The 24,533-nt window shown below is 46.4% G+C and overlaps 1 protein-coding gene across 5 annotated transcripts in view; it reads right to left on the bottom strand.

Annotated features, from left to right (window-relative positions):
* Positions 1-24,533, bottom strand: part of sec31b (SEC31 homolog B, COPII coat complex component) — a 138,993-nt gene that overhangs the window by 81,598 nt on the left and 32,862 nt on the right. For 2 of the 5 annotated variants that reach the window (XM_072491799.1, XM_072491798.1), the window contains exons 4-7: positions 18,688-18,874; positions 10,564-10,659; positions 4,478-4,618; positions 2,714-2,856 (exon numbers count right to left, since the gene is read on the bottom strand). In XM_072491799.1, coding sequence (XP_072347900.1) covers positions 2,714-2,856; positions 4,478-4,618; positions 10,564-10,659; positions 18,688-18,874 — 567 coding nt within the window. Of the gene's footprint in view, positions 1-2,713; positions 2,857-4,477; positions 4,619-10,563; positions 10,660-16,637; positions 16,645-18,687; positions 18,875-24,533 lie in introns of those variants that run through there. The other 3 variants (XM_072491801.1, XM_072491800.1, XM_072491802.1) reach the window with 2 other exon arrangements.

Consider the following 24,533-nt stretch of genomic DNA (forward strand, 5'->3'; position numbering starts at 1 on the left):
TTCCCGTACCGGCCTCCCCGAACAGGCGCTGGAATGTGGGGACTGGGGGCTTTTCACAGTAACTTCATTGAAGCCTACTTGTGACAATAAGCTATTATTTTCTCACTGGAACGAAGGAGGTTGAGGGGCGACCTGATAGAGGTATACAAAATTATGAGGGGCATAGACAGAGTGGATAGTCAGAGGCTTTTCCCCAGGGTAGAGGGGTCAATTACTAGGGGGCATAGGTTTAAGGTGAGAGGGGCAAAGTTTAGAGTAGATGTACGAGGCAAGTTTTTTACGCAGAGGGTAGTGGGTGCCTGGAACTCACTACCGGAGGAGGTAGTGGAGGCAGGGACGATAGGGACATTTAAGGGGCATCTTGACAAATATATGAATAGGATGGGAATAGAAGGATACGGACCCAGGAAGTGTAGAAGATTGTAGTTTAGTCGGGCAGTATGGTCGGCACGGGCTTGGAGGGCCGAAGGGCCTGTTCCTGTGCTGTACATTTCTTTGTTCTTTGTTGTTCTTTGTATTTAATTTGGGGGGGGGGGGGGGAAGGAATTATACTGCTTCTGGACAAGATCGGAGGAGCATAAAGTGGAAACAAATGTTCTTGAGAAAATGCACAACTGTAATGTGGGGGTTGTTTAAGGAGCACTTGCTGCGAGTGCTGGATAGTTTTGGCCCACTGAGATGAGGAAGGAATGGGAAGGTGAAGGACCCTTGGCTGACAAGAGAAGTGGAGCTTCTAGTCAAGAGGAAGAAGGAAGCTTACCAAAGGTTGAGGAAGCAAGGATCTGACTGGGCTCTAGAGGGGTACAAGATAGCCGGGAAGGAACTCAAAAATGGACTGGAAAGTCCCTAGCGGAAAGGATTACCCAGGTTGATAGGGTTGTTCAGAAGGCGTATGGTGTGTTGGCTTTCATTAACAGGGGGATTGAGTTTAAGAGCCACGAGGTTTTGCTGCAGCTTTATAAAACTCTAGTTAGACCACACTTGGAATATTGTGTCCAGTTCTGGTGGCCTCATTATAGGAATGATTGGAAGCTTTGGAGAGGGTACAGAGGAGATTTACCAGGATGCTCCCTGGATTGGAGGGCATGGCTTATGAAGATAGGTTGGGGGAGCTAGGGCTTTTCTCACTGGGACAAAGAAGGCAGAGAGGTGACTTGATAGAGGTGTACAAGGTGATGAGAGTGGATAGCCAGAGACTTTTCCCCAGGGTGGAAATGGCTGTCATGAGGGAACATAATTTTAAGGTGATTAGAGGAAGGTATAGGGAAGATGTCAGAGGTAGGTTCTTTACACAGAGTGGTGGGTGTGTGGAACGCACTGCCAACAGAGGTGGTGGAGTCAGAGTCATTAGGGACATTTAAGCGACTCTTAGACAGGCACATGGACAGCAGTAAATTGAAGGGTTGTAGGTTAGGTTGATCTTAGATTAGGATAAATGGTCGACACAACATCGTGGGCTGAAGGGCCTGTATTGTTCTATGTTCCATCCTTATGTTCGGACTGCAGGTAGGCCTGCTTCTGCTCTCTCAGCCTTTAAGGGCAGAAGGGGGCTGTCCGGGCCTAGCTCTGAAAACCGCTCCGTTTCTGATAGTGTGAGCAAGCTCATTTTTTCAGTGTTTTTTTCTCTCTTTTTGTTTAAATTTAGAGTACCCAATTCCATTTTTCCAATTAAGGGGCAATTTAGCGCGGCCAATCCAACTACGCTGCACATCTTTTGGGTTGTGGGGGCGAAACCCACGCAGACACGGGGAGAATGTGCAGACTCCACACGGACAGTGACCCAGAGCCGGGATCGAACCTGGGACCTTGGCGCCGTGAGGCAGCAGGGCTAACCCACTGCGCCACCGTGCTGCCCTAGTTTTTTCAGTATTTACAGGAGTCTCTGGTACCCTGACCTCCCAGCAGTATTTTCCACATTTGCAGTGAAACCATGTAGGAATGAACAGACCCAATTATGTAGACAGGGGGCAGAAAGGGGATGGGCAGGACTGGGGCTAAAGAACTACGAAGGCATCTGTCCAAAAAATAAGGACAGGGAGGGAATAGTTCCCAGAAAAAGGTTGGGAATGGAGGAAGGACCGAGCAGAACCAGGCGCAAACACGCAAGAGAAATAATAAAGCAGAACAAAGTACAAATAACAAGAAGCAAAGGACTAGGTATAGGCGGCACAGTAGTTAGCACAGTTGCCTCACAGCGCCAAGGACCCGGGTTCAATCCCAGCCTTGGGTGACTGTGTGGAGTTTGCACGTTCTCCCAGTGTCTGCGTGGGTTTCCTCCGGGTGCTCCAGTTTCATCCCACAATCCAAAGATGTGCAGGTCAGGTTATGGGGATAGGACAGAGGAGTGGACCTGGGCAGAGTGCTCTTTCGGAGGGTCGGTGCAGATTCGCTGGCCCAAACGGCCTTCTTCTGCAACTTAGGGATTCTATGAATACAAATGCCCGGAAAGGTACAGTGCGTTTTAAATATCAGAACCATACACTGCAAGAAATGACAAGTCCGCAAAAACACAAGTGCACATGATCCGTTTGTTTCTTAGCAATCATGAAATCTGTTTTGATCTCATCTCACGACCGAGTACGCCATGTTCCCGACCCCACATAGCCCATCTCTTCACCTGCCATCGCTTTTTGTTGCTTCAGAAAGCAAAGTTTGGAATTGCGCATCTGGGGTCCTATGTGGTCTCACTTGTCCCTTAATGCCGTTTTAATACCTGGTGTGATTCTCCAACACTTTGAGAGGAGAGGTGGCGAACCGCAGGTCCCATATCTGCAGTACAGGCATCCGATCGTCTTCTGACGCGAGAACAAGTTGAGTTGCAACGTCAGGGTTCCAGGCCATTCCGGAGCAGCGCATCTGCAAAGGTCAAGAGAAGCCATGCTAGTTACTTTACAGGGAACAAACCGCTAGGTTTATTCAGGCAAACGTCAATGCCAATTGCCAGCATTGAATCGATGAGTCAACTGGCCTCCTCCTGTGCTATAATGACTCTATTAGGTGAAGGATGCTGGTGTTCAGAAGTCCCATTTCAGGGACTATATTACGATACGGGACCGGTCACCAACAGTGGCTAGGACACTATTTTATTTTTGTCCAGCTCTGAGGAAAGGATACCTCACTCCAAGGATCGATTTCACGCAAAGTAGGGATATGTTATATTAAACCAAACTTTATTACTAACATTATCACACAAGAAAAAGCCTATAATTACCCCTTAACAATGCTAATCAATACAGTGACACAATAACCCTCAACTGCTATCTTTATTTCCACTCAAACATCAAAACCATCTCAGATCCCAATCCACTTTTAAATACAGTTAGCACTCAGGAAAACATGCTGTACAGAGACTGTTTGAAACAAGAGACCTGAATCCTGTCAGAACCATGCAGAATCTCTAGCTGTATTTCTTCAGAAACTTCTCAGCTTGCCTTCAAGGCACAAACTAACTCTGAACCTCAACACCTGACTGCTTCAACCCTGGATCCTCCCATTAAATACATCTCATTAAACGGAACACAAAATCTCTAATTAACTACGTCACAGGGAACGCTCTTCATATAAACAAATATCCATTCGCCCAAACTTTTACGATGCTTTAATTGCATCTCTGGCTCCCAAAAGGCCTAGCTGTCTGGCAAACCAGGATTTTTTAAAACATGACTGCAGCAGTCACACACACACTAACCCAGGATTCTAACCCTTACCGCACCAAATACATATAATTTAATACATCTGAAATTCCTACATTCATCACAGGCTTAATGTCAGCGTTAGACAATACTAGGTCAGGTATAGCACTAATTATAAGCTGAATACAACTTTTCATATCTCAATAATGTGCCTTAACCCAGCTCAAACTACATGACAGCTCCATCCCCGCATCTATTTGTAAGATTATTCATTTGTATCACTCCAAGTGAAACTTGGTGAATTTGTCAATGCCTACTAAGAGCTGGATTGAGACAGCCCAGTTGCATTCCATTGTTAAGGCTGTCAACCTGTCACTGTCTGTGTGGAGTCTGCATGTTCTCCCCGTGTCTGCGTGGGTTTCCTCCGGGTGCTCCGGTTCCTTCCCACAAGTCCCGAAAGAAATGCTGTTAGTAATTTGGACATTCTGAATTCTCCCTCAGTGTATCCGAACAGGTGCCGGAATGTGGCGACTAGGGGCCTTTCACAGTAACTTCATCGCAGTGTTAACGTAAGCCTACTTGTGGCAATAAAGATTGTTATTATTAGTGCAGGGTTCAGTGTGCACAACTTGTGCTAATGACTTGGTTTTTGACAAGGATGTATTTTTTCCAGCGCAAATCATTTTGTTTCTCTTACATATTCAACTCACAGAAATTAAATAAAGACAAAGTGCTAAATCAAGTTACAATAAACAGTTGGAGCAACACCGTCACATTTTCACCCACTGGAAACAAGGGCACAAAGCGCTGGAACACACATCAAGGATCAGCAAGTGAGCACTCACCCTGTTGCTGTGATCACTGACTTTGATGATAGGTTCATTCTTTCTCAGGTCCCATACCACAGCTCTGCCGCTTGGGTGGGCAGAAGCCAGGATATGCTGCACCTGCCGGTTCCAGCCTACACAGCTGATGTCTTCAGAAGGCTGCACAAATTCAAAACGCCCCATTAAACAAAGGCGTGAGAGAGGAATTGGTTAGAATGGCTCCTAGCTGCAGAACACAACTCACCCTTCAAAGGCACTCCCAACCCATGCAACTGAATTTGAGGAAGTAGCATCAACGGAGCAGATACTTAAAGTGTATCTCGCTCTCACCACCTACACGCACAGACATAAACTTGCATTCCAGCAGCCGAGACAGTTTTAAAAGAAAACTCAGTGGGGCTCGTGCAATATACAGCTAAGGCAGTCTGAAGAAGCAGCGGACAAGAAGTTACGAAAGAAACAACCTGCACTTATATTTAACGTTTAACATTAGAAATGGTCCATGGTGTTCCGCAAATGGATGGAAGAGGGACACTGAGCCGGAGAGGGAAATATTAGAGGGATTACCTATAGCGTGGGTAAAAAGCAGAGTTTTTGAACACGGATAGGTAGCAAAATAGAGGGGGGGGGGTTGGAATTCCAGCGAGTGGAGCCAAGGCAGCACAACAAATGGTGGGGCGTAGCAATGCAGTCAGGAGATTAGAGTTGTGTGGGATTACAAGAATGAAGGTGTGTAATGCTGTTGCGACATTTACACAAAGTCAGCGTCTACACGGAATGAAGGAACAAGATTCAAGATCAACTCTTAGTTTTGACCCCTTCAACACTAGAAATCAATGAAAGTTTGGCAGGTTAGGGAGGCCCAAGGCCACGTGGGACAAGTAATGCATTGGTGGTCGAGTGAAGTTGAAGAGAAGATTGTACTTTTGCACATCTCTTACAAACATTATTTTGTGCCCCATTAGAAATTTATAGAATTTGTGGATTTCTAAAATTTGTTTGTCTGAATTTCCTTGCCAAAACAGAATGTGAAAGAAGCCAAAAAGTCTGTTACAAAATGTAACATTTTTAAAAAACATTATACATTTGTGTTCACCCTGACCTAGTTGGTCAATGCTGGGGATCAGAATGCTCCTCCATCTTTTTGCCCTTGGTGTCACCAGAGCTAAGAAACACCCAGTCAAGTGCCAAATGGCCAGGTGCAAAATTAAAGACTCTGTTATACCTCAGAATTCAATATGCCTTAACTCGAAACTCAAGATGCATCAACGCAACATTTCCATTCCCATAACATCAATCGTGACGAGTATCAACCCACAGGAAAATTATGGTCACTTTTGAGCATCTGCCTTTAACAAAAAATAAGTTCTCGCAGACGCTCCTACACTTTCAATGGCATGGACAGCTCAGTATGTTGTCCAAGTGGAAGCCAGGCTGGCAAATGTCAACAGGCTATTTACCTACAGAGGAATCACACCAGTGCCTACCCTATGACACCAGTAACATCCACACACTTTCAAACAAAGTTCACTGAACAATCAGGAACGTAATTCCTAGTCCAGGCTATGGGGTTAATTTTAATAGCCCAATTTGGGATCGAGCTCAATACAGAGCTATTGGGGAGACAGTGGCTAACGGCAATGTCACTGGACCCGTAATCCAGGTGCTCAGGCTAATCCTCAAGTTCAAATGCCAGCGAGGCACCTAGAATTTAAATTATTATTATTAATAATATTATTAATCTAGGACAAAGGTTCGGCACAACATCGTGGGCCGAAGGGCCTGTTCTGTGCTGTATTTTTCTATGTTCTACGTTCTAATATTAATCTAAAGACAGCTGCAGCGACCATGAAACTATCATCGATTGTCCTATCTGGTTCAATGATGTCCGTTAAGGAAGGAAATCTGCCGTCTTTGCCTGGTCTGGCCTACATATGACTTACTCACATGGAGTTTAGTCTCAACTGCTGAAACTTAAAGGCGGCACGGTGGCTAGCACTGCGGCCTCACGGCGCCGAGGTCCCAGGTTCGATCCCGGCCCTGGTTCACTGTCCGTGTGGGGTTTGCACATTCCCCCCATGTCTGCGTGGGTTTCGCCCCCACAACCCAAAGATGTGCAGGGTAGGTGAATTGGTCACGCTAAATTGCCCCTTAATTGGAAAAAATACATAACATAAGAACTAGGAGCAGGAGTAGGCCATCTGGCCCTTCGAGTCTGCTCCGCCATTCAATGAGATCATGGCTGATCTTTTGTGGACTCGGCTGAACACCATGACCCTTTATTCTTAAAAAAAACTATCTATCCTTATCTTGAAAACATTTAATGAAGGAGCCTCAACTGCTTCACTGGGCAGGGAATTCCATAGATTCACAACCCTTTGGGTGAAGAAGTTCCTCCTAAACTCAGTCCTAAATCTACTTCCCCATATTTTGAGGCGAGTTCTGCTTTTACCCGCCAGTGGAAACATCCTGCCCCCATCTATCCTATCCATTGCCTTCATGATTTTATATGTTTCTATAAGATCCCCGCCGCATTCTTCTAAATTCCAACGAGTACAGTCCCAGTCTACTCAACCTCTCCTCGTAATCCAACCCCGCAACTCTGGGATTAACCTGGTGAATCTCCTCTGCACACCCTCCAGCGGCAGTACGTCCTTTCTCAGGTAATGAGACCAAAACTGAACACAATACTCCAGGTTTGGCCTCACTAACACCTTATACAGTGGCAGCATAACCTCCCTAGTCTTAAACTCTAATTGGGCACTTTACATTTATTATTTTAAAAAACTGCTGAAACTCAAATAGCCTAGCAAACCACTCTTGGTTGAGGACAATTAAGGATGGGCAACAAATGCTGAGCGATGCCAGTGTCCCATGAAATAATACATTTTAAAAATCAGATTAGAATTACAACTTGGGACCTTCTGATGTGTAGACATGGTACCACAGCACTAAACCCCTTGAATTGTTGTGGTACAAAAAAGCAACAAACCTTTACCCTCATCAGTCTGAACAGACTTAAACCCAGTCTTTTTAATCTCACGGCGTTAGCACCAGCATGTAGCTTATTTATTTCCACATACCAGCGGTGGCTAGCTTGGCTAGCTCATCTGACATTACAGCTTCACTAATCTTGGACAGTCTCCATGACTGTGAAGTCCATTCTGTTGTTCATGTTTGTACATTGTTCTTGTCTAATTCTTGCTATTCATTTGCTTGCCTGCTCTGATGTTTTCAATCATTCACAATGGTGAACCCCATTCTCCATCGGTCATCCTGTTCACGGCACTGGTGTCCTCTGAACTACGCTCGTGCACTTGTATTCCAACAACTCTCCTTATTCATTCCGTGTGTCCCTCTTGTGGGCATGGCCCTGTCTATGGGCCTGCCAATCTTTATGCCACCCTTCACTGATCGCTTGATCGTCTGTTAACCTGGATTTTTCAGTATCTTATGCTGTAAATTACTACCAGGACTGTGAGCATTTAAGCACGGCACAGTAGCACAGTTGCTCCACAGTACCAAGGTCCCAGGTCCGATTCCCGTCTTGCGTCACTGCCCATGCAGACAACGAGGGTGCGCACGTTCTCCGTGTGTCTGCGTGGGTTTCCTCCGGGTGCTCCTGTTTCCTCCCACAAGTCCCGAAAGACGCTCTTTTAGGTGAATTGGACATTCTGAATTCTCCCTCTGTGTACCCGAACCGCCACTGGAATGTGCCGACTAGGGGCTTTTCACAGTAACTTCATTGCAGTGTTAATGTAAGCCTACTTGTGACAATAAAGATTATTATGTGGCCTCCAATGTATCCAAGTCTTGGCAGATCTTGTGGAGCAGTGAGCAATATCCCTGCTTCCGAGCCAGAAGTTCCAGGTTTGAATCTCATCCCAGAACCTGATGGCCAAAGGTGATACATTCGTAACGCAGCCAAACATGCTGCACATCACTCTGCAAATCCTTCCAACACAGGCCAATGACAGGCGGCAAGTACAGAGCAGGTGCCTGTGTGGAAAGAAGGTTGGAGCCTCTACCATCACAGGCTTGAGGGACCAAATGGCCTACTTCTGCTTCTAATTCGTATGTAAATGACACAATTCTGCCACATTTTTATATCACCAGGTTAAAGTCCAACAGGTTTGTTTCAAACACTAGCTTTCGGAACATGGCTCCTTCCTCAGGTGAGGAATTCACCTGAGGAAGGAGCCGTGCTCCGAAAGCTAGTGTTTGAAACAAACCTGTTGGACTTTAACCTGGTGTTGTAAGACTTCTTACTGTGCTCACCCCAGTCTAACGCCGGCATCTCCACAACATTTTTATATATAATTGCACAGAGCCCAATACAGGTGGAGAGAGAATCGAAAGTGAGGGACCAAGAGGGAAATATATATCGTAAAGAGACAGCAGGGCTAACATGCAACATGCAACTCGTGCATCAGAGTGTGGACAGATGCTAGACAGCATGGAGAGATGGGAAGGGGCGCCAGTGTGGACTAAAGGAGAGAGAGGCATGAGCAAAAACATAGGCAGAGACACAGCAAGGCACATATAATGTATTGAGGAGGAGACACTCTGCTGATAGTCTGAACACAGTGAAGACAGTGTGGAGTGTGGGGATAGAGAGATACCAATGCACATGTGGTGCATATCTTCAAGAGAATGGAAAGGAAGAAAGAGATGACACATTGCAGGCAATGAGGATAGACATGAACATTGCAAATGCTGTTTTCATGTCTTCACATTCTTTCCTTAGAGAGTGGTGTTAAGTGGTGGAAGGATTTGCAGGTCGATTAGTATAAACACTCCATGGTGAACATATCATTAAGTCAGAAAAAACGGCAGTGAGCCCAAAAATGACAGAAAGACTTCATGAGCCCCCTTAACTCGTACTATTGCAGCTAGTGTGGTGGGAGACAGAGGAAACTCTCACCCAACGGATAAGAGCAACAGTCAACACCAAGTTCAGAACTGGAGCTCCTGTGTCTACTAACTGGGACTGGCCGAGGCAGGAATCAAACCTGGTTAGAACCAGGGAGCACAATTCCAAAATAAGAGGGAAGCCACTTGGGACCGAGAGGAGAAATTTCTTTACACAGAGGGTTGTGAATCTTTGGAATTCTCTACCCCAGAGGGCTGTTGAAGATCAATCATTGAGTATGTTTAAAACAGAGATTTATAGATTGCTGATCAACAGTAACATAAAGGTTTATGGGGACAGTGGGTGCAAAAGGCATTGAAGTGTTAAATCTGCCATCAACGTATTAAATGGCAGAGCAGGCTCAAGGGGCTGAATGGCCTACTCCCATTCCTACGTACACCTTCTGATACAGGATTCTACCATTAGCCAAAGACTTGCTCCACTATGGACAATGAGAACAGAGCAGGGAGGCACACACCCTTTGTGGACAATGTGGGAAGAGCAGGGAGGCGCACACCCATTGTGGACAATAAGGGAAGAGCAGGGAGGCACACACTCCTTGTGGACAATGAGGGAAGAGCAGGTGAGAGAATTACACAGACAATGCTGGTGATAGGGAGGGACGTGTACACGACTGGTAGCTTGCACTATGAATTAAGATACAACACAGAGCAAGGGCGTGTAAAGAGAAAGCCAGACAAAGGTGGAGGACTGCAACCATATCGGAGCAATAGAACAAAGGAGATTAATTCTGCAGATCTCTACATTACCAGGCTACATCTGCAGAATGTGTCCTTCAAACCTTACCTCTCTTTGCTGTGGATGGATAGACAGGAAAGAGAGAGAGAGAGCAAAAGAGTGGTGTTACTTGTTTTGCATTAAAAGTTAAACAAACATTCTTATAGCGTGCAATAATGGAGTGTTTGGAAAAATACTGTAAGTTCCAGCTACTGATATGGAGGGTAATTCTGACAATGATTTAAATCTATTCACTCCAGGACTCATATAGCAGCATCAAGATTAACATTCTGTTTCCATGTGGCTTAACACACGCACACAGAGGAGCCTAAAATATCTGCCCCCACCAACAGTTGGCACTCAAAATTAGAGTTTGCTAACGCCATGCTGCTATCCACCAGTGTTATCAAAGACGGTCGACACTGCTAACCAATTAGTAATGAGTTCAAAATACCTGGGACTTTGCTCCTGGTGTCATTGGTGTGCTGAAGTTATTTAGATCCCAAATGTATATCTCAGAATCATTCGCTCCAGAAGCCATAAGGTTGCTCTAAAGAAAATGTGAAAACAAAACAGGGCAGAGAAAAGTACACAATGAAACTCAACATTTTAATATAGGAACCTAAGTCGGCCATTCAGATCCTTAAGTCTCTTCCACCACTCAATTATAACATGGCTGATCAGCATCCCAACACATTTGTCCCAGCTTGGTTCCGTATCCCTTAATATCCTTACCTTAAAAAGAGGCACCATGCACAGTATTAACATTTTCAATCGACACCCAACCGCATAGTGGTATTGTCACTGGACTAGCAATCCAGAGACCCGGGGGAATGCTCTGCGGACCCGGGTTCGAATCCCGCCAGGGTAGAGGGTGAAATTTGAATTGAATAAAAATCTAGAATTAAAAGTCTAATGATGACCATGAAACTATTGCAGATCGTCGTAAAACCCCATCTGGTTCACTAATGTCCTTCAGGGAAGGAAATCTGCATCCATACCCGGTCTGGCCTACATGTGACTCCAGATCCACACAGCGATGCAGCTGACTCTTCACTGCCCCCCACTGAAATGGCCGAGCAAGCCACTCCGTTCAAGAGCAATTAGGGAAGTAAATGCTGGCCCAGCCAGCTACGTCCACATCCCAAAGAACAAATTTTAAAAAACAAGCTTCTTTTAGGTCTGAAAGTTCAAGCTTTCCGCATTTTTTTGAGTGAGGAAGTACTTCCTGACATCACTCCAGATAGATCGAGCTCGAACGGATTATTCCCTGCTGTTACTCCCTCACCCACCAAGTGAAATAGTTTCTCTCTATCTATCCGATCAGATCCTGCAATCATCTCAAAATGTTCTATCAGATCACCTCTTACTATTCGATACTCGGGGGAAGACAAGCTCTCGTCTATGCAAACTGCCCTCGTTAATTTAACCCTTTGAGCCCTGGTATCGTTCTGGTGAATCTGCATTGCATCCCCCTCAAGCCAATACACCTTGCCTGTGGGGGTGGTATTCAGTACCAAATGCAATACTCCAAATGGGTGCTGATCAAAGGGATCTAGCCAAAGAGAGAAATGAGCAGAAGATTTAAAACCAAACCCAGAAAAGCACTTTTCTTTCAAACAACCTCATTAGCCAAATCTGTCCCCACGTCAGTTTTCAATTCCTGCCACTTTGTAGCATGACACAAGAGTACCGGGGCCATTACAAAAAAAAAAACTCTTGGGCAAAGTGAATAGCATCATTTGACCAATATGGCATCTTCCGACCATAGATTGTTCTTTAGCGTTGGAGGGTTTTTTTTTTGGTTCAACAGTTATAGCTAATCGCTCGACTATTCCCACTGTCCCATATTTGGCAATTCTGTGGAGGACTTCCCCCAGCTCTCAACACTTTGCTCATGTTTATTACCTTAATTTTCTTAAGAGACCACAGCTCATTAAGAAGCCCCACCTTAACCCTCTGCCATGTCAGTATAACTTTATTGCAGAGTTAAATGTCAAATCCCACAAAATTTACTGGAGAAAGCGGGAGAGCAAAGGGAGAACACGCTGTACAGGGTGAAATTACTCACCAAGATTTTTACCAAGATAAGATTCTATCAGTGCAAATAAAATGGCACACCGTTTTCCACAAAATTGGGTCGAACATTTAAAATCATTAAGTTCTTGCTGTACCTGTCAGCATGTTCTCAGAATCACTTAATCCACTCAACCATTTCTTTTCTTTTTTTAATTTAGAATGCCCAATTCATTTTTCCAATTAAGGGGCAATTTAATGTGGCAATCCACCGACCTACCCGGCACATCTTTGGGTTGTGGGGGCGTGACCCACGCAAACACGGGGAGAATGTGAAAACTCCACACGGACAGTGACCCAGAGCCGGCATCGAACCTGGGACCTCGGCGCCATGAGACAGCAGTGCTAGCCACTCAACCATTTCTAACGTGGGGTTGGGTTACCGAGGTGGGAGAATCAAACTCTTTTTCCAATATTTAGCTGAAATCTGCGTTTACTCTGTATCTAACCTGTACGGTACGTCCGTAAGATCACAAGACATAGGAGCAGAATTAGGCCACTCGGCCCATCGAGTCTGCTCCACCATTCAATCATGGCTGATATTTTTCTCATTCCCATTCTCCTGCCTTCTCCCCATAACCGCCAATCACCTTATTAATCAAGAAACACTGAGTGTGCTTGATGGGGACAGTGTAGAGAAAGCTTTACTCTGCATCTAACCCTGCGCTGTACATGTCTGGGAGTGTTGGATGGGATTGTATAGATGTGGAAAAGTCATTCCTTCAAGTGTGCATTCAAGTGCTTCGAAATGTGATTTCTGCCTCCACCACCCTTTCAGTCAGTGGGATCCAGATCCTCAGCAGCCTCTGGGTGAAAATAGTACTCCCAATTCCACTTTAATGCCTCCACCAATGACATGCACTTTTGGAGAGCCAGCACAGGCTCGATGGGCCGAAAGGCTTTCCTTCTGCGCTATAGATTCTGCGATTGGCTTCGATGCTGTGCCTGAAATGGAGAATTCCCACCACGAACAACAAAAAAAAACAAAAGGTAAGGAATAATCTCTGCCCAAAATTCAACATGTTGTTCAAGTGATGTGATTGGTTTAGCCTAAGAGTTTTATTTAACTAATAATCCCTGGTATGCTTATGTAATTTTCTCAGATCATGTACATATTACAATCTGACAGCAACACCGAGCTCAATGCCATTGGACTTATAACAGAGCACATGTTTGTTGCCTGCCGAAAAACCAGCAGAGAGCTGTTCTGGACAGAATTATTAATGGAGCCATTGAACCAGCTACATTTCCACTGAGCAGCCTAGGGATTACTGTTATACACACATATAGACATACAATGCCCACACACATGATTACACCCATTTATTTATTTTATTTTTTAAAAATAAATTTAGAGTACCCAATCATTTATTTTCCAATTAATGGGTAATTTAGCGTGGCCAATCCACCTAACCTGCACATCTTTGGGTTGTGGGGGTGAAACCCACACAGGGAGAATGTGCAAGCTCCACAGGGACAGTGACCCAGGGCCGGGATTCGAACCCGGGTCCTCAGCGCCGCAGTCCCAGTGCGCCACATGCCGCCCTATTACACACATTTATATAGATTCATAGAATCCTTAAAGTGCAGGAGGCCATGCGGCCCATCGAGTCTGCACCGACCCTCTGAACTACCGTGATGAAAGCCAACGGTCACAATTTGCTGATGCTACCACCGTAGTGGGTCGGATTTCAAACAATGACGAGACAGAGTATAGGAATGAGACAGAGAATCTGGTGAACTGGTCCGCCAACAATAATCTCTCCCTCAATGTCAACAAAACGAAGGTGATTGTCATCGACTTCAGGAAGCGTAGTGGAGAACATGCCCCTGTCTACATCAATGGGAATGAAGTAGAAAGGGTCGAGAGCTTCAGGTTTTTAGGTGTCCAGATCACCACAGTCTGTCCTGGTCCCCCCCCCCCCATGCCGATACGAAAGTTAAGAAGCCCACCAACTTTCTCAGAAGACTAAGGAAATTTGGCGTGTCAGCTACGACCCTCACCAACTTCTACAGATGCACCATAGAAAGCATTCTTTCTGGTTGTATCACAGCTTGGTATGGAGCCTGCTCTGGCCAAGACCGCTGGAAACTACAGAAGGTCGTGAATGTAGCCCAGTCCATCACGCAAACCAGCCTCCCACCCATTGACTCTATCTATAATTCCCGCTGCCTCAGAAAGGCCGCCAGCATAATTAAGGACCCTACGCATCCCAGACATACTCTCTTCCACCTTCTTCCGTCAGGAAAAAGATACCAAAGTTTGAGGTCACGTACCAACCGACTCAAAAACAGCTTCTTCCCTACTGCCAGCAGACTTTCAATGGACCTACCTCGTATTAAGTTGATCTTTTCTCTATACCTTGCTAGAACTATAACATTATATTCTGCAGTCTCTCCTTTCCCTATGTATGGTATACATTGTTTGTACAGCATGCAAGAAACAATACTTTTCAGTGTACACTAATACATGTGACAATAATAAATCAAATCAAAGAGAAATATCGTAGCTGTTAAACAACGGTTTACTAAGACAGCACTGCAATTCAGCACATCCCAAATCCAACACATCTCACTCCTGACTTTGGAATAAAACATTCACTTATCATGATAAACTATTTGCAAGACTTTTGGATGTCCAAAGCTGCAACATCTTTCTGCTGCAATTTCATACATATTGTCATGTTCCAGTATATTGCGAACTTCGCCAATATTTTAGGGTATTAAAAACCACAAAGGGCTACAAAAAAGGCGACCGCCTGACAGTCACCGAATGTCTCCTGTGGATGGAAACATTCCTCGTCTCAACATGGAACAAAAGGAACTTTCGCGACTGATGTTAGCTCAATGCCCTTTCCTGAAACTAATGCAAAAGGGTAATTTCAAATTGAATGGGACACTCAGATACAAAGACACTACCTCGCAAACTCTAAAGCTGCAAAAAGTAATCATACAGGATATATAACCCGCCTCACCACCCATCTTATTTGGGAAAGGACTTTGGACTTGTAACAGGGCACGTGCTAAGACAGCCATGTTTCTTACCTGCTCTTAAACCAACAAGAAGCTGTTCTGGACAGAATCAATTAGGTAGCCATTGAACCAGCTACACATCTACTAAGCAGCCAAGGTAACAAACAAACGTACCTTGAATGGCTCCTCCCAACCTCATAACTTCAGGTTCACCTGGGGATCACCCTTCTGGAAGTTGACTACAAGAGGCCCTGCAGTCTACTGAAAATTTTACAAGAGGTTCACTTCAACCAAAATATCATTTCATCTCAGAAACCATAGGCCTGCAACGAAAGAGACTGACACAATTGCAAATTGTAATGATATTGTCTTTTCACCCTAATCTTTGCGTGCGTGATAGTGTGGTTAGGTCAAGTGAGTGAGACTGCATTTTGAAACTCCAGGCAAAGTGAGATAATAAACACCCTCCTTTATTTTTGAATTCAAAACTAAAATTGCTGCTGAAATTATTTAAATTGGGACAATCATTCAGAGGGTAAGAAAACACACACAAACAAAATTGATCACGGGCAGTAAGAAAACATAAATTTGTCCATGACAATACATCCACTCCAACAATGTTTCATAATTTCTTCTATTTTTATCAGTAAACAATGTTTGAAACTTCTGATTGGTAAATGTGCAAATATGTCACACAAACGGAATGATTGTGTACGCTTGTCAGTAGAATCATATAACAGTTGTGGCACAGGAGGCCATTCTGCCCACCATCTGTGTGCTGACTCTCTGAAGGAGCAATTAATCTAATATTACCGCCTTGCCTTCTCCCCAGAACCCTGCGCATTATTCCTTTTCAGATAATAATCCACTTCCCTCTTGAATTTTTTGACTAAAATTGCCTCCACCACACTCTCGGGCAGCACATTCCAGATCCTAACTACCCGCTACGTAAAAATGCTTTTCCTTATGTCGCCAATGTTAATAAAGATCCAAGCTGATTACTGAAGTCAAAGTCAATAGACTGGGCTTTCCTTTTCTGACAAGAGGTTTTTTGACATGTTCTGCTACATAGCTCTCAACCCACATAGCCTAGTGTCCCAGCTATCCCCTATTTATACTTGTTCAGCTGTTTCTCTTAACTGGAACAATATAATTGCCATGACATTAACAAACATTAAGCAGTTGACAAGACGTGCGTATTTGTCAATTACCTTCAACTGATGACCACGGGTTCTCAATCCTTGCACCAATGGGAACAGTTGCTCTCCACCTACTCTGTCCAGCCTCTCAACCTGCTCTTCTCCAAACTATGTAAATAATTGAAGTTTCTCATCACTGGAATATGTTAAGACGTTATACTTTTGCCAATGGGAATGAATATTTTCAGCCTATAGAACTATACGGGCTGATAGGTGGTGATTCAAGAGTTGCTCAAGCACACACTGCTTGCAAAACAAAGCAAAAATGTAGTCTCAATACCTGGAAGGGGTTATGTCCACATGTTTGGGGCATGCCCGAAGCTTAGAGGGTTTTGGCAGGGTTTCGCTAGTATCGGAAGAGCCGGGAGTTCAGGGGGCGAAAGAGGCTGGCGTCTTGGCCTTTGCCTCACTGGTAGCCCGGAGGCGGATCCTACTAATGTGGAGGGACTCGAAACCCCCGAAACTGGAGGCCTGGGTTAGTGACATGGCTGGGTTTCTCAGTCTCGATAAAATAAAGTTTGCCCTACGAGGGTCAATGCTATGGTTAGCCCGGAGGTGGCAGCCATTCGTCGACTTTCTCCAAGATAATAAAAATGGCAGCAGAAGCAGAAATCCAAAGGTGGGGGAAAGAGTGCAAGAGTATTGTTTTATTGGTAGGGGTGTGAAGAATGGGATGGGGATAGAAATGTTTATCGTACCATGTTTCTAACAAAGAACAAAGAAAATTACAGCACAGGAACAGGCCCTTCAGCCCTCCCAGCCTGCGCCGTCAGATCCTTTATCTAAACCTGTCACCTATTTTCCAAGGGTCTACTTCCCTCTGTTCCCAACGCGTTCATATATCGGTCTAGATGCATCTTAAATGATACTATTGCGCCCGCCTCTACCACCTCTGCTGGCAAAGCGTTCCAGGCACCCACCACCCTCTGCGTAAAAAACTTTCCACGCACATCTCCCTTAAACTTTCCCCCTTTCACCTTGAAATCGTGACCCCTTGTAATTGACACCCCAACTCTTGGAAAAAGCTTGTTGCTATCCACCCTGTCCATACCTCTCAATTTTGTAGACCTCAATCAGGTCGCCCATCAACCTCCGTCTTTCCAACGAAAACAATCCTAATCTACTCAACCTTTCTTCATAGCTAGCACCCTCCATACCAGGCAACATCCTGGCGAACCTCCTCTGCACCCTCTCCAAAGCATCCACATCCTTCTGGTAATGTGGCGACCAGAACTGCATGCAGTATTCCAAATGTGGCCTAACCAAAGTCCTATACAACTGTAACATGACCTGCCGACTCTTGTACTCAATACCCCATCCGATGAAGGCAAGCATGCTGTATGCCTTCTTGACCACTCTATCGACCTGCGTTGCCACGTTCAGGGTACAATGACCTGAACTCCCAGATCTCTCTCTACATCAATTTTCCCCAGGACTCTTCCATTGACCGTATAGTCCGCTCTTGAATTAGATCTTCCAAAATGCATCACCTCGCATTTGCCTGGATTGAACTCCATCTGCCATTTCTTTGCCCAACTCTCCAATCTATTTATATTTTGCTGTATTCTCTGACAGTACTCCTCACTATCTGCAACTCCACCAATCTTAGTATCATCTGCAAACTTGCTAATCAGGCCACCTAACTCTTCGTCCAGCTCATTTATGTATATCACAAACAACAGTGGTCCGAGCACGGATCCCTGTGGAACACCACTGGTCACCGTTCTCCATTTTGAGACACTCCCTTCCACCACTACTCTCTGTCTCCTGTTGCCCAGCCAGTTCTTTATCCATCTAGCTAGTACACCCTGAACCCCATACGACTTCACTTTTTCCATCAACCTGCCATGGGAAACTTTATCAAACGCCTTACTGAAGTCCATGTATATGACATCTACAGCCCTTCCCTCATCAATTAACATTGTCACTTCCTCAAAGAATTCTATTAGGTTTGTAAGATATGACCTTCCCTGCACAAAACCATGCTGCTTATCACTGATAAGTCTATTTTTATCCAAATGTGAATAGATCCTATCCCTCAGTATCTTCTCCAACAGTTTGCCTACCACTAACGTCAAGCTCACAGGTCTATAATTCCCTGGATTATCCCTGCTACCCTTCTTAAACAAAGGGACAACATTAGCAATTCTCCAGTCCTCTGGGACCTCACCCGTGCTCAAGGATGCTGCAAACATATCTGTTAAGGCCCCAGCTATTTCTTCCCTCGCTTCCCTCAGTAACCTGGGACAGATCCCATTTTTGTTGCTGTTACTGTTATTATTATAAAAACTACAAATACCCCTAATAAATAGATACATTTTTAAAAATACCTGGAAGGGGTTAAAATCCAGTCCTCGAACAGGACCCGCATGCTTCTCACTCTGCCCAATGATGGGATCGTTCCCTGATGCAAGTATCTGATCTGCACTGTAAAGGGTGATGGTTCCTGTATCACCTCCGGCTGCGATGACTCCATTAGAGCTTGTGCCATGGTTGCTCCAGATCAGCTTGTGAAATCTGCAACAGTCACCACATACGAGTTACTTTTCGAAAAGAACAGAAATTCTCTATTTAAACAATGTTCATCCTTCATCTAAACCTCTCTGCCCTGGCTATGCGCCATTTCCAAGATTAGGCTCCATGTCGGAGGGCTGCCAATACTGTTTTGTAATGTTGTCCTAGGTGCACCACACAGCAGAGGCAAAGAGTCTCTTTTGGACTGATCATTAGCTCACTAGATTGAGTGCGGTCCTGCGTTCCAACAATGCACAGGAAAGTTTGTAACAACATGCCCTCAATAGGAATGCTCACAAACACATTTGAACAGTGACGAGGACAAGTTATCCCGTGAAGTCTAATCTCAGTGACTCTGGATCTTTGTTTTTCAAAGAGTACGGGCAATTTTTAACAAAAGGTTAACAGTCTTTTTTATTATTTTTTTTATTAAATATTTTATTGAAAATTTTTGGTCAACCAACACAGTACATTGTGCATCCTTTACACAATATTATAACAACACAAATAACAATGACCTATTTTATAAACAAAAAATGAATAAATAATAAATAACAAAAATGAAAACTAGCCCTAATTGGCAACTGCCTTGTCACAAGTAACACTCTCCAAAAATATAATTTAACAGTCCAATATATAATTATCTGTAGCAACGACCTATACATACTATACAGTATATATTAACAACCCTGAGAGTCCTTCTGGTTCCTCCTCCTCCTCCTCCTCCCCCCCCCCCCCCCCCCCCCCCCCCCCCCGATCCTGGGCTGCTGCTGCTGCCTTCTTTTTCCCATTCCGTCTATCTTTCTGTGAGGTATTCGACGAACGGTTGCCACCGCCTGGTGAACCCTTGAGCCGACCCCCTTAGGACGAACTTAATCCGCTCTAGCTTTATAAACCCCGCCATGTCATTTATCCAGGTCTCCACCCCCGGGGGCTTGGCTTCTTTCCACATTAGCAATATCCTGCGCCGGGCTACTAGGGATGCAAAGGCCAAAACATCGGCCTCTCTCTCGCCTCCTGCACTCCCGGCTCTTGTGCAACCCCAAATATAGCCAACCCCCAGCTTGGTTCGACCCGGACTCCGACTACTTTTGAAAGCACCTTTGTCACCCCCATCCAAAACCCCTGTAGTGCCGGGCATGACCAAAACATACGGGTATGATTCGCTGGGCTTCTCGAGCACCGCGCACACCTATCCTCCACCCCAAAAAATTTACTGAGCCGTGCTCCAGTCATATGTGCCCTGTGTAATACCTTAAACTGAATCAGGCTTAGCCTGGCACACGAGGACGACGAGTTTACCCAGCTTAGGGCATCTGCCCACAGCCCCTCCTCGATCTCCTCCCCCAGCTCTTCTTCACATTTCCCTTTTAGTTCATCGACCATAGTCTCCCCTTCGTCCCTCATTTCCCTATCTATATCTGACACCTTACCATCCCCCACCCATGTCTTTGAGATCACTCTGTCCTGCACCTCTTGTATCGGGAGCTGCGGGAATTCCCTCACCTGTTGCCTCGCAAAAGCCCTCAGTTGCATATACCTGAATGTATTCCCTTGGGGCAACCCATATTTCTCGGTCAGCGCTCCCAGACTCGCGAACTTCCCATCCACAAACAGATCTTTCAGTTGCGTTATTCCTGCTCTTTGCCACATTCCATATCCCCCATCCATTCCCCCCGGGGCAAACCTATGGTTGTTTCTTATCGGGGACCCCCCCCCAAGGCTCCAGTCTTTCCCCTATGCCGTCTCCACTGTCCCCAAATCTTCAGTGTAGCCACCACCACCGGGCTTGTGGTGTAGTTCCTCGGTGAGAACGGCAATGGGGCTGTCACCATAGCCTGTAGGCTAGTCCCCCTACAGAACGCCCTCTCTAATCTCTTCCACGCCGCTCCCTCCTCCTCTCCCATCCACTTACTCACCATTGAAATATTAGCGGCCCAATAATACTCACTTAGGCTCGGTAGTGCCAGCCCCCCCCCTATCCCTTCTACGCTGTAAGAATCCCTTCCTCACTCTCGGGGTCTTCCCGGCCCACACAAAACCCATGATGCTCTTTTCAATCCTTTTAAAAAAAGCCTTCGTGATCACCACCGGGAGGCACTGAAACACAAAGAAGAATCTCGGGAGGACCACCATCTTAACCGCCTGCACCCTCCCTGCCATTGACAGGGATACCATATCCCATCTCTTGAAATCCTCCTCCATCTGTTCCACCAACCGCGTTAAATTTAACCTATGCAATGTGCCCCAATTCTTAGCTATCTGGATCCCCAGGTAACGAAAGTCCCTTGTTACCTTCCTCAACGGTAGGTCCTCTATTTCTCTACTCTGCTCCCCTGGATGCACCACAAACAACTCACTTTTCCCCATGTTCAATTTATACCCTGAAAAATCCCCAAACTCCCCAAGTATCCGCATTATTTCTGGCATCCCCTCCGCCGGGTCCGCCACGTATAGTAGCAAATCGTCCGCATACAAAGATACCCGGTGCTCTTCTCCTCCCCTAAGTACTCCCCTCCACTTCTTGGAACCCCTCAACGCTATCGCCAGGGGCTCAATCGCCAGTGCAAACAATAATGGGGACAGAGGGCATCCCTGCCTTGTCCCTCTATGGAGCCGAAAATATGCAGATCCCCGTCCATTCGTGACCACGCTCGCCACTGGGGCCCTATACAACAGCTGCACCCATCTAACATACCCCTCTCCAAAACCAAATCTCCTCAACACCTCCCACAAATAATCCCACTCCACTCTATCAAATGCTTTCTCGGCATCCATCGCCACTACTATCTCCGTTTCTCCCTCTGGTGGGGCCATCATCATTACCCCTAACAACCTCCGTATATTCGTGTTCAGCTGTCTCCCCTTCACAAACCCAGTTTGGTCCTCGTGGACCACCCCCGGGACACATTCCTCTATTCTCATTGCCATTACCTTGGCCAGGACCTTGGCATCTACATTTAGGAGGGAAATAGGTCTATAGGACCCGCATTGTAGCGGGTCCTTTTCCTTCTTTAAGAGAAGCGATATCGTTGCTTCAGACATAGTCGGGGGCAGTTGTCCCCTTTCCTTTGCCTCATTAAAGGTCCTCGTCAGTACCGGGGCGAGCAAGTCCACATATTTTCTATAGAATTCGACTGGGAATCCATCCGGTCCCGGGGCCTTTCCCGCCTGCATGCTCCTAATTCCTTTCACCACTTCTTCTACCTCGATCTGTGCTCCCAGTCCCACCCTTTCCTGCTCTTCCACCTTGGGAAATTCCAGCCGATCCAAGAAGCCCATCATTCTCTCCCTCCCATCCGGGGGTTGAGCTTCATATAATTTTTTATAAAATGTCTTGAACACTCCATTCACTCTCTCCGCTCCCCGCTCCATCTCTCCTTCCTCATCCCTCACTCCCCCTATTTCCCTCGCTGCTCCCCTTTTCCTCAATTGGTGTGCCAGCAACCTGCTCGCCTTCTCCCCATATTCGTACTGTACACCCTGTGCCTTCCTCCATTGTGCCTCTGCAGTGCCTGTAGTCAGCAAGTCAAATTCTACATGTAGCCTTTGCCTTTCCCTGTACAGTCCCTCCTGCGGTGCTTCCGCATATTGTCTGTCCACCCTCAAAAGTTCTTGCAGCAACCGCTCCCGTTCCTTACTCTCCTGCTTTCCTTTATGTGCCCTTATTGATATCAGCTCCCCTCTAACCACCGCCTTCAACGCCTCCCAGACCACTCCCACCTGGACCTCCCCATTATCATTGAGTTCCAAGTACTTTTCAATGCACCCCCTCACCCTTAGACACACCCCCTCATCTGCCATTAGTCCCATGTCCATTCTCCAGGGTGGGCGCCCTCCTGTTTCCTCCCCTATCTCCAAGTCCACCCAGTGTGGAGCGTGATCCGAAATGGCTATAGCCGTATACTCCGATCCCTTCACCTTCGGGATCAATGCCCTACCCAGCACAAAAAAGTCTATTCGCGAGTAGACTTTATGGACATAGGAGAAAAACGAGAACTCCTTACTCCTAGGTCTGCTAAATCTCCACGGGTCTACACCTCCCATCTGCTCCATAAAATCTTTAAGTACCTTGGCTGCTGCCGGCCTCCTTCCAGTCCTGGACTTCAACCTATCCAGCCCTGGTTCCAACACCGTATTAAAATCTCCCCCCATTATCAGCTTTCCCATCTCTAGGTCCGGAATGCGTCCTAGCATCCGCCTCATAAAATTGGCATCATCCCATTTCGGGGCATATACGTTTACCAAAACCACCGTCTCCCCCTGTAGTTTGCCACTCACCATCACGCATCTGCCCCCGTTATCCGCCACTATAGTCTTTGCCTCGAACATTACCCGCTTCCCCACTAATATAGCCACCCCCCTGTTTTTCGCATCTAGCCCCGAATGGAACACCTGCCCCACCCATCCTTTGCGTAGCCTAACCTGGTCTATCAGTTTCAGGTGCGTTTCCTGTAACATAACCACATCTGCCTTAAGTTTCTTAAGGTGTGCGAGTACCCGTGCCCTCTTTATCGGCCCGTTCAGCCCTCTCACGTTCCACGTGATCAGCCGAGTTGGGGGGCTTCCTAACCCCCCCCTTGTCGATTAGCCATCCCCTTTTTCCAGCTCCTCACCCGGTTCCCACGCAGCTGTATCTCCCCCAGGCGGTGCCCCCCCGCCCATCCTCTCCCATACCAGCTCCCCCCTCTCCCCAGCAGCAGCAACCCAGTAATTCCCCCCTCCCACCCCCCCCGCTAGATCCCCCGCTAGCGTAATTACTCCCCCCATGTTGCTCCCAGAAGTCAGCAAACTCTGGCTGACCTCGGCTTCCCCCCGTGACCTCGGCTCGCACCGTGCGACGCCCCCTCCTTCCTGCTTCTCTATTCCCGCCATGATTATCATAGCGCGGGAACCAAGCCCGCGCTTCTCCCTTGGCCCCGCCCCCAATGGCCAACGCCCCATCTCCTCCACCTCCCCTCCTCCCCCCATCACCACCTGTGGGAGAGAGAAAAGTTACCACATCGCAGTATTAGTACATAAAACCCCTCTTTGCCCCCCACATTCGCCCCACCACTTTGTTCGAACGTTCTTTTTAATAACCCGCTCATTCCAGTTTTTCTTCCACAATAAAAGTCCACGCTTCATCCGCCGTCTCAAAGTAGTGGTGCCTCCCTCGATATGTGACCCACAGTCTTGCCGGTTGCAGCATTCCAAATTTTATCTTCTTTTTATGAAGCACCGCCTTGGCCCGATTAAAGCTCGCCCTCCTTCTCGCCACATCCGCACTCCAGTCTTGATAAACGCGGATCACCGCGTTCTCCCATTTACTGCTCCGAGTTTTCTTCGCCCATCTAAGGACCATTTCTCTCTCCTTAAAACGGAGGAATCTCACCACTATGGCTCTGGGAATTTCTCCTGCTCTCGGTCCTCGCGCCATCACTCGGTATGCTCCCTCCACCTCCAACGGACCCGCCGGGGCCTCCGCTCCCATTAACGAGTGCAGCATCGTGCTCACATATGCCCCGACGTCCGCTCCCTCCACACCTTCAGGAAGACCAAGAATCCTCAGGTTGTTCCTCCTTGCGTTGTTTTCCAGTGCCTCCAACCTTTCCACACATCGTTTCTGATGTGCCTCCTGCGTCTCCGTCTTCACCACCAGGCCCTGTATATCGTCCTCATT

Source organism: Scyliorhinus torazame, chromosome 28 (assembly GCF_047496885.1).
Source record: "Scyliorhinus torazame isolate Kashiwa2021f chromosome 28, sScyTor2.1, whole genome shotgun sequence".
Lineage (NCBI taxonomy): Eukaryota > Metazoa > Chordata > Chondrichthyes > Carcharhiniformes > Scyliorhinidae > Scyliorhinus > Scyliorhinus torazame.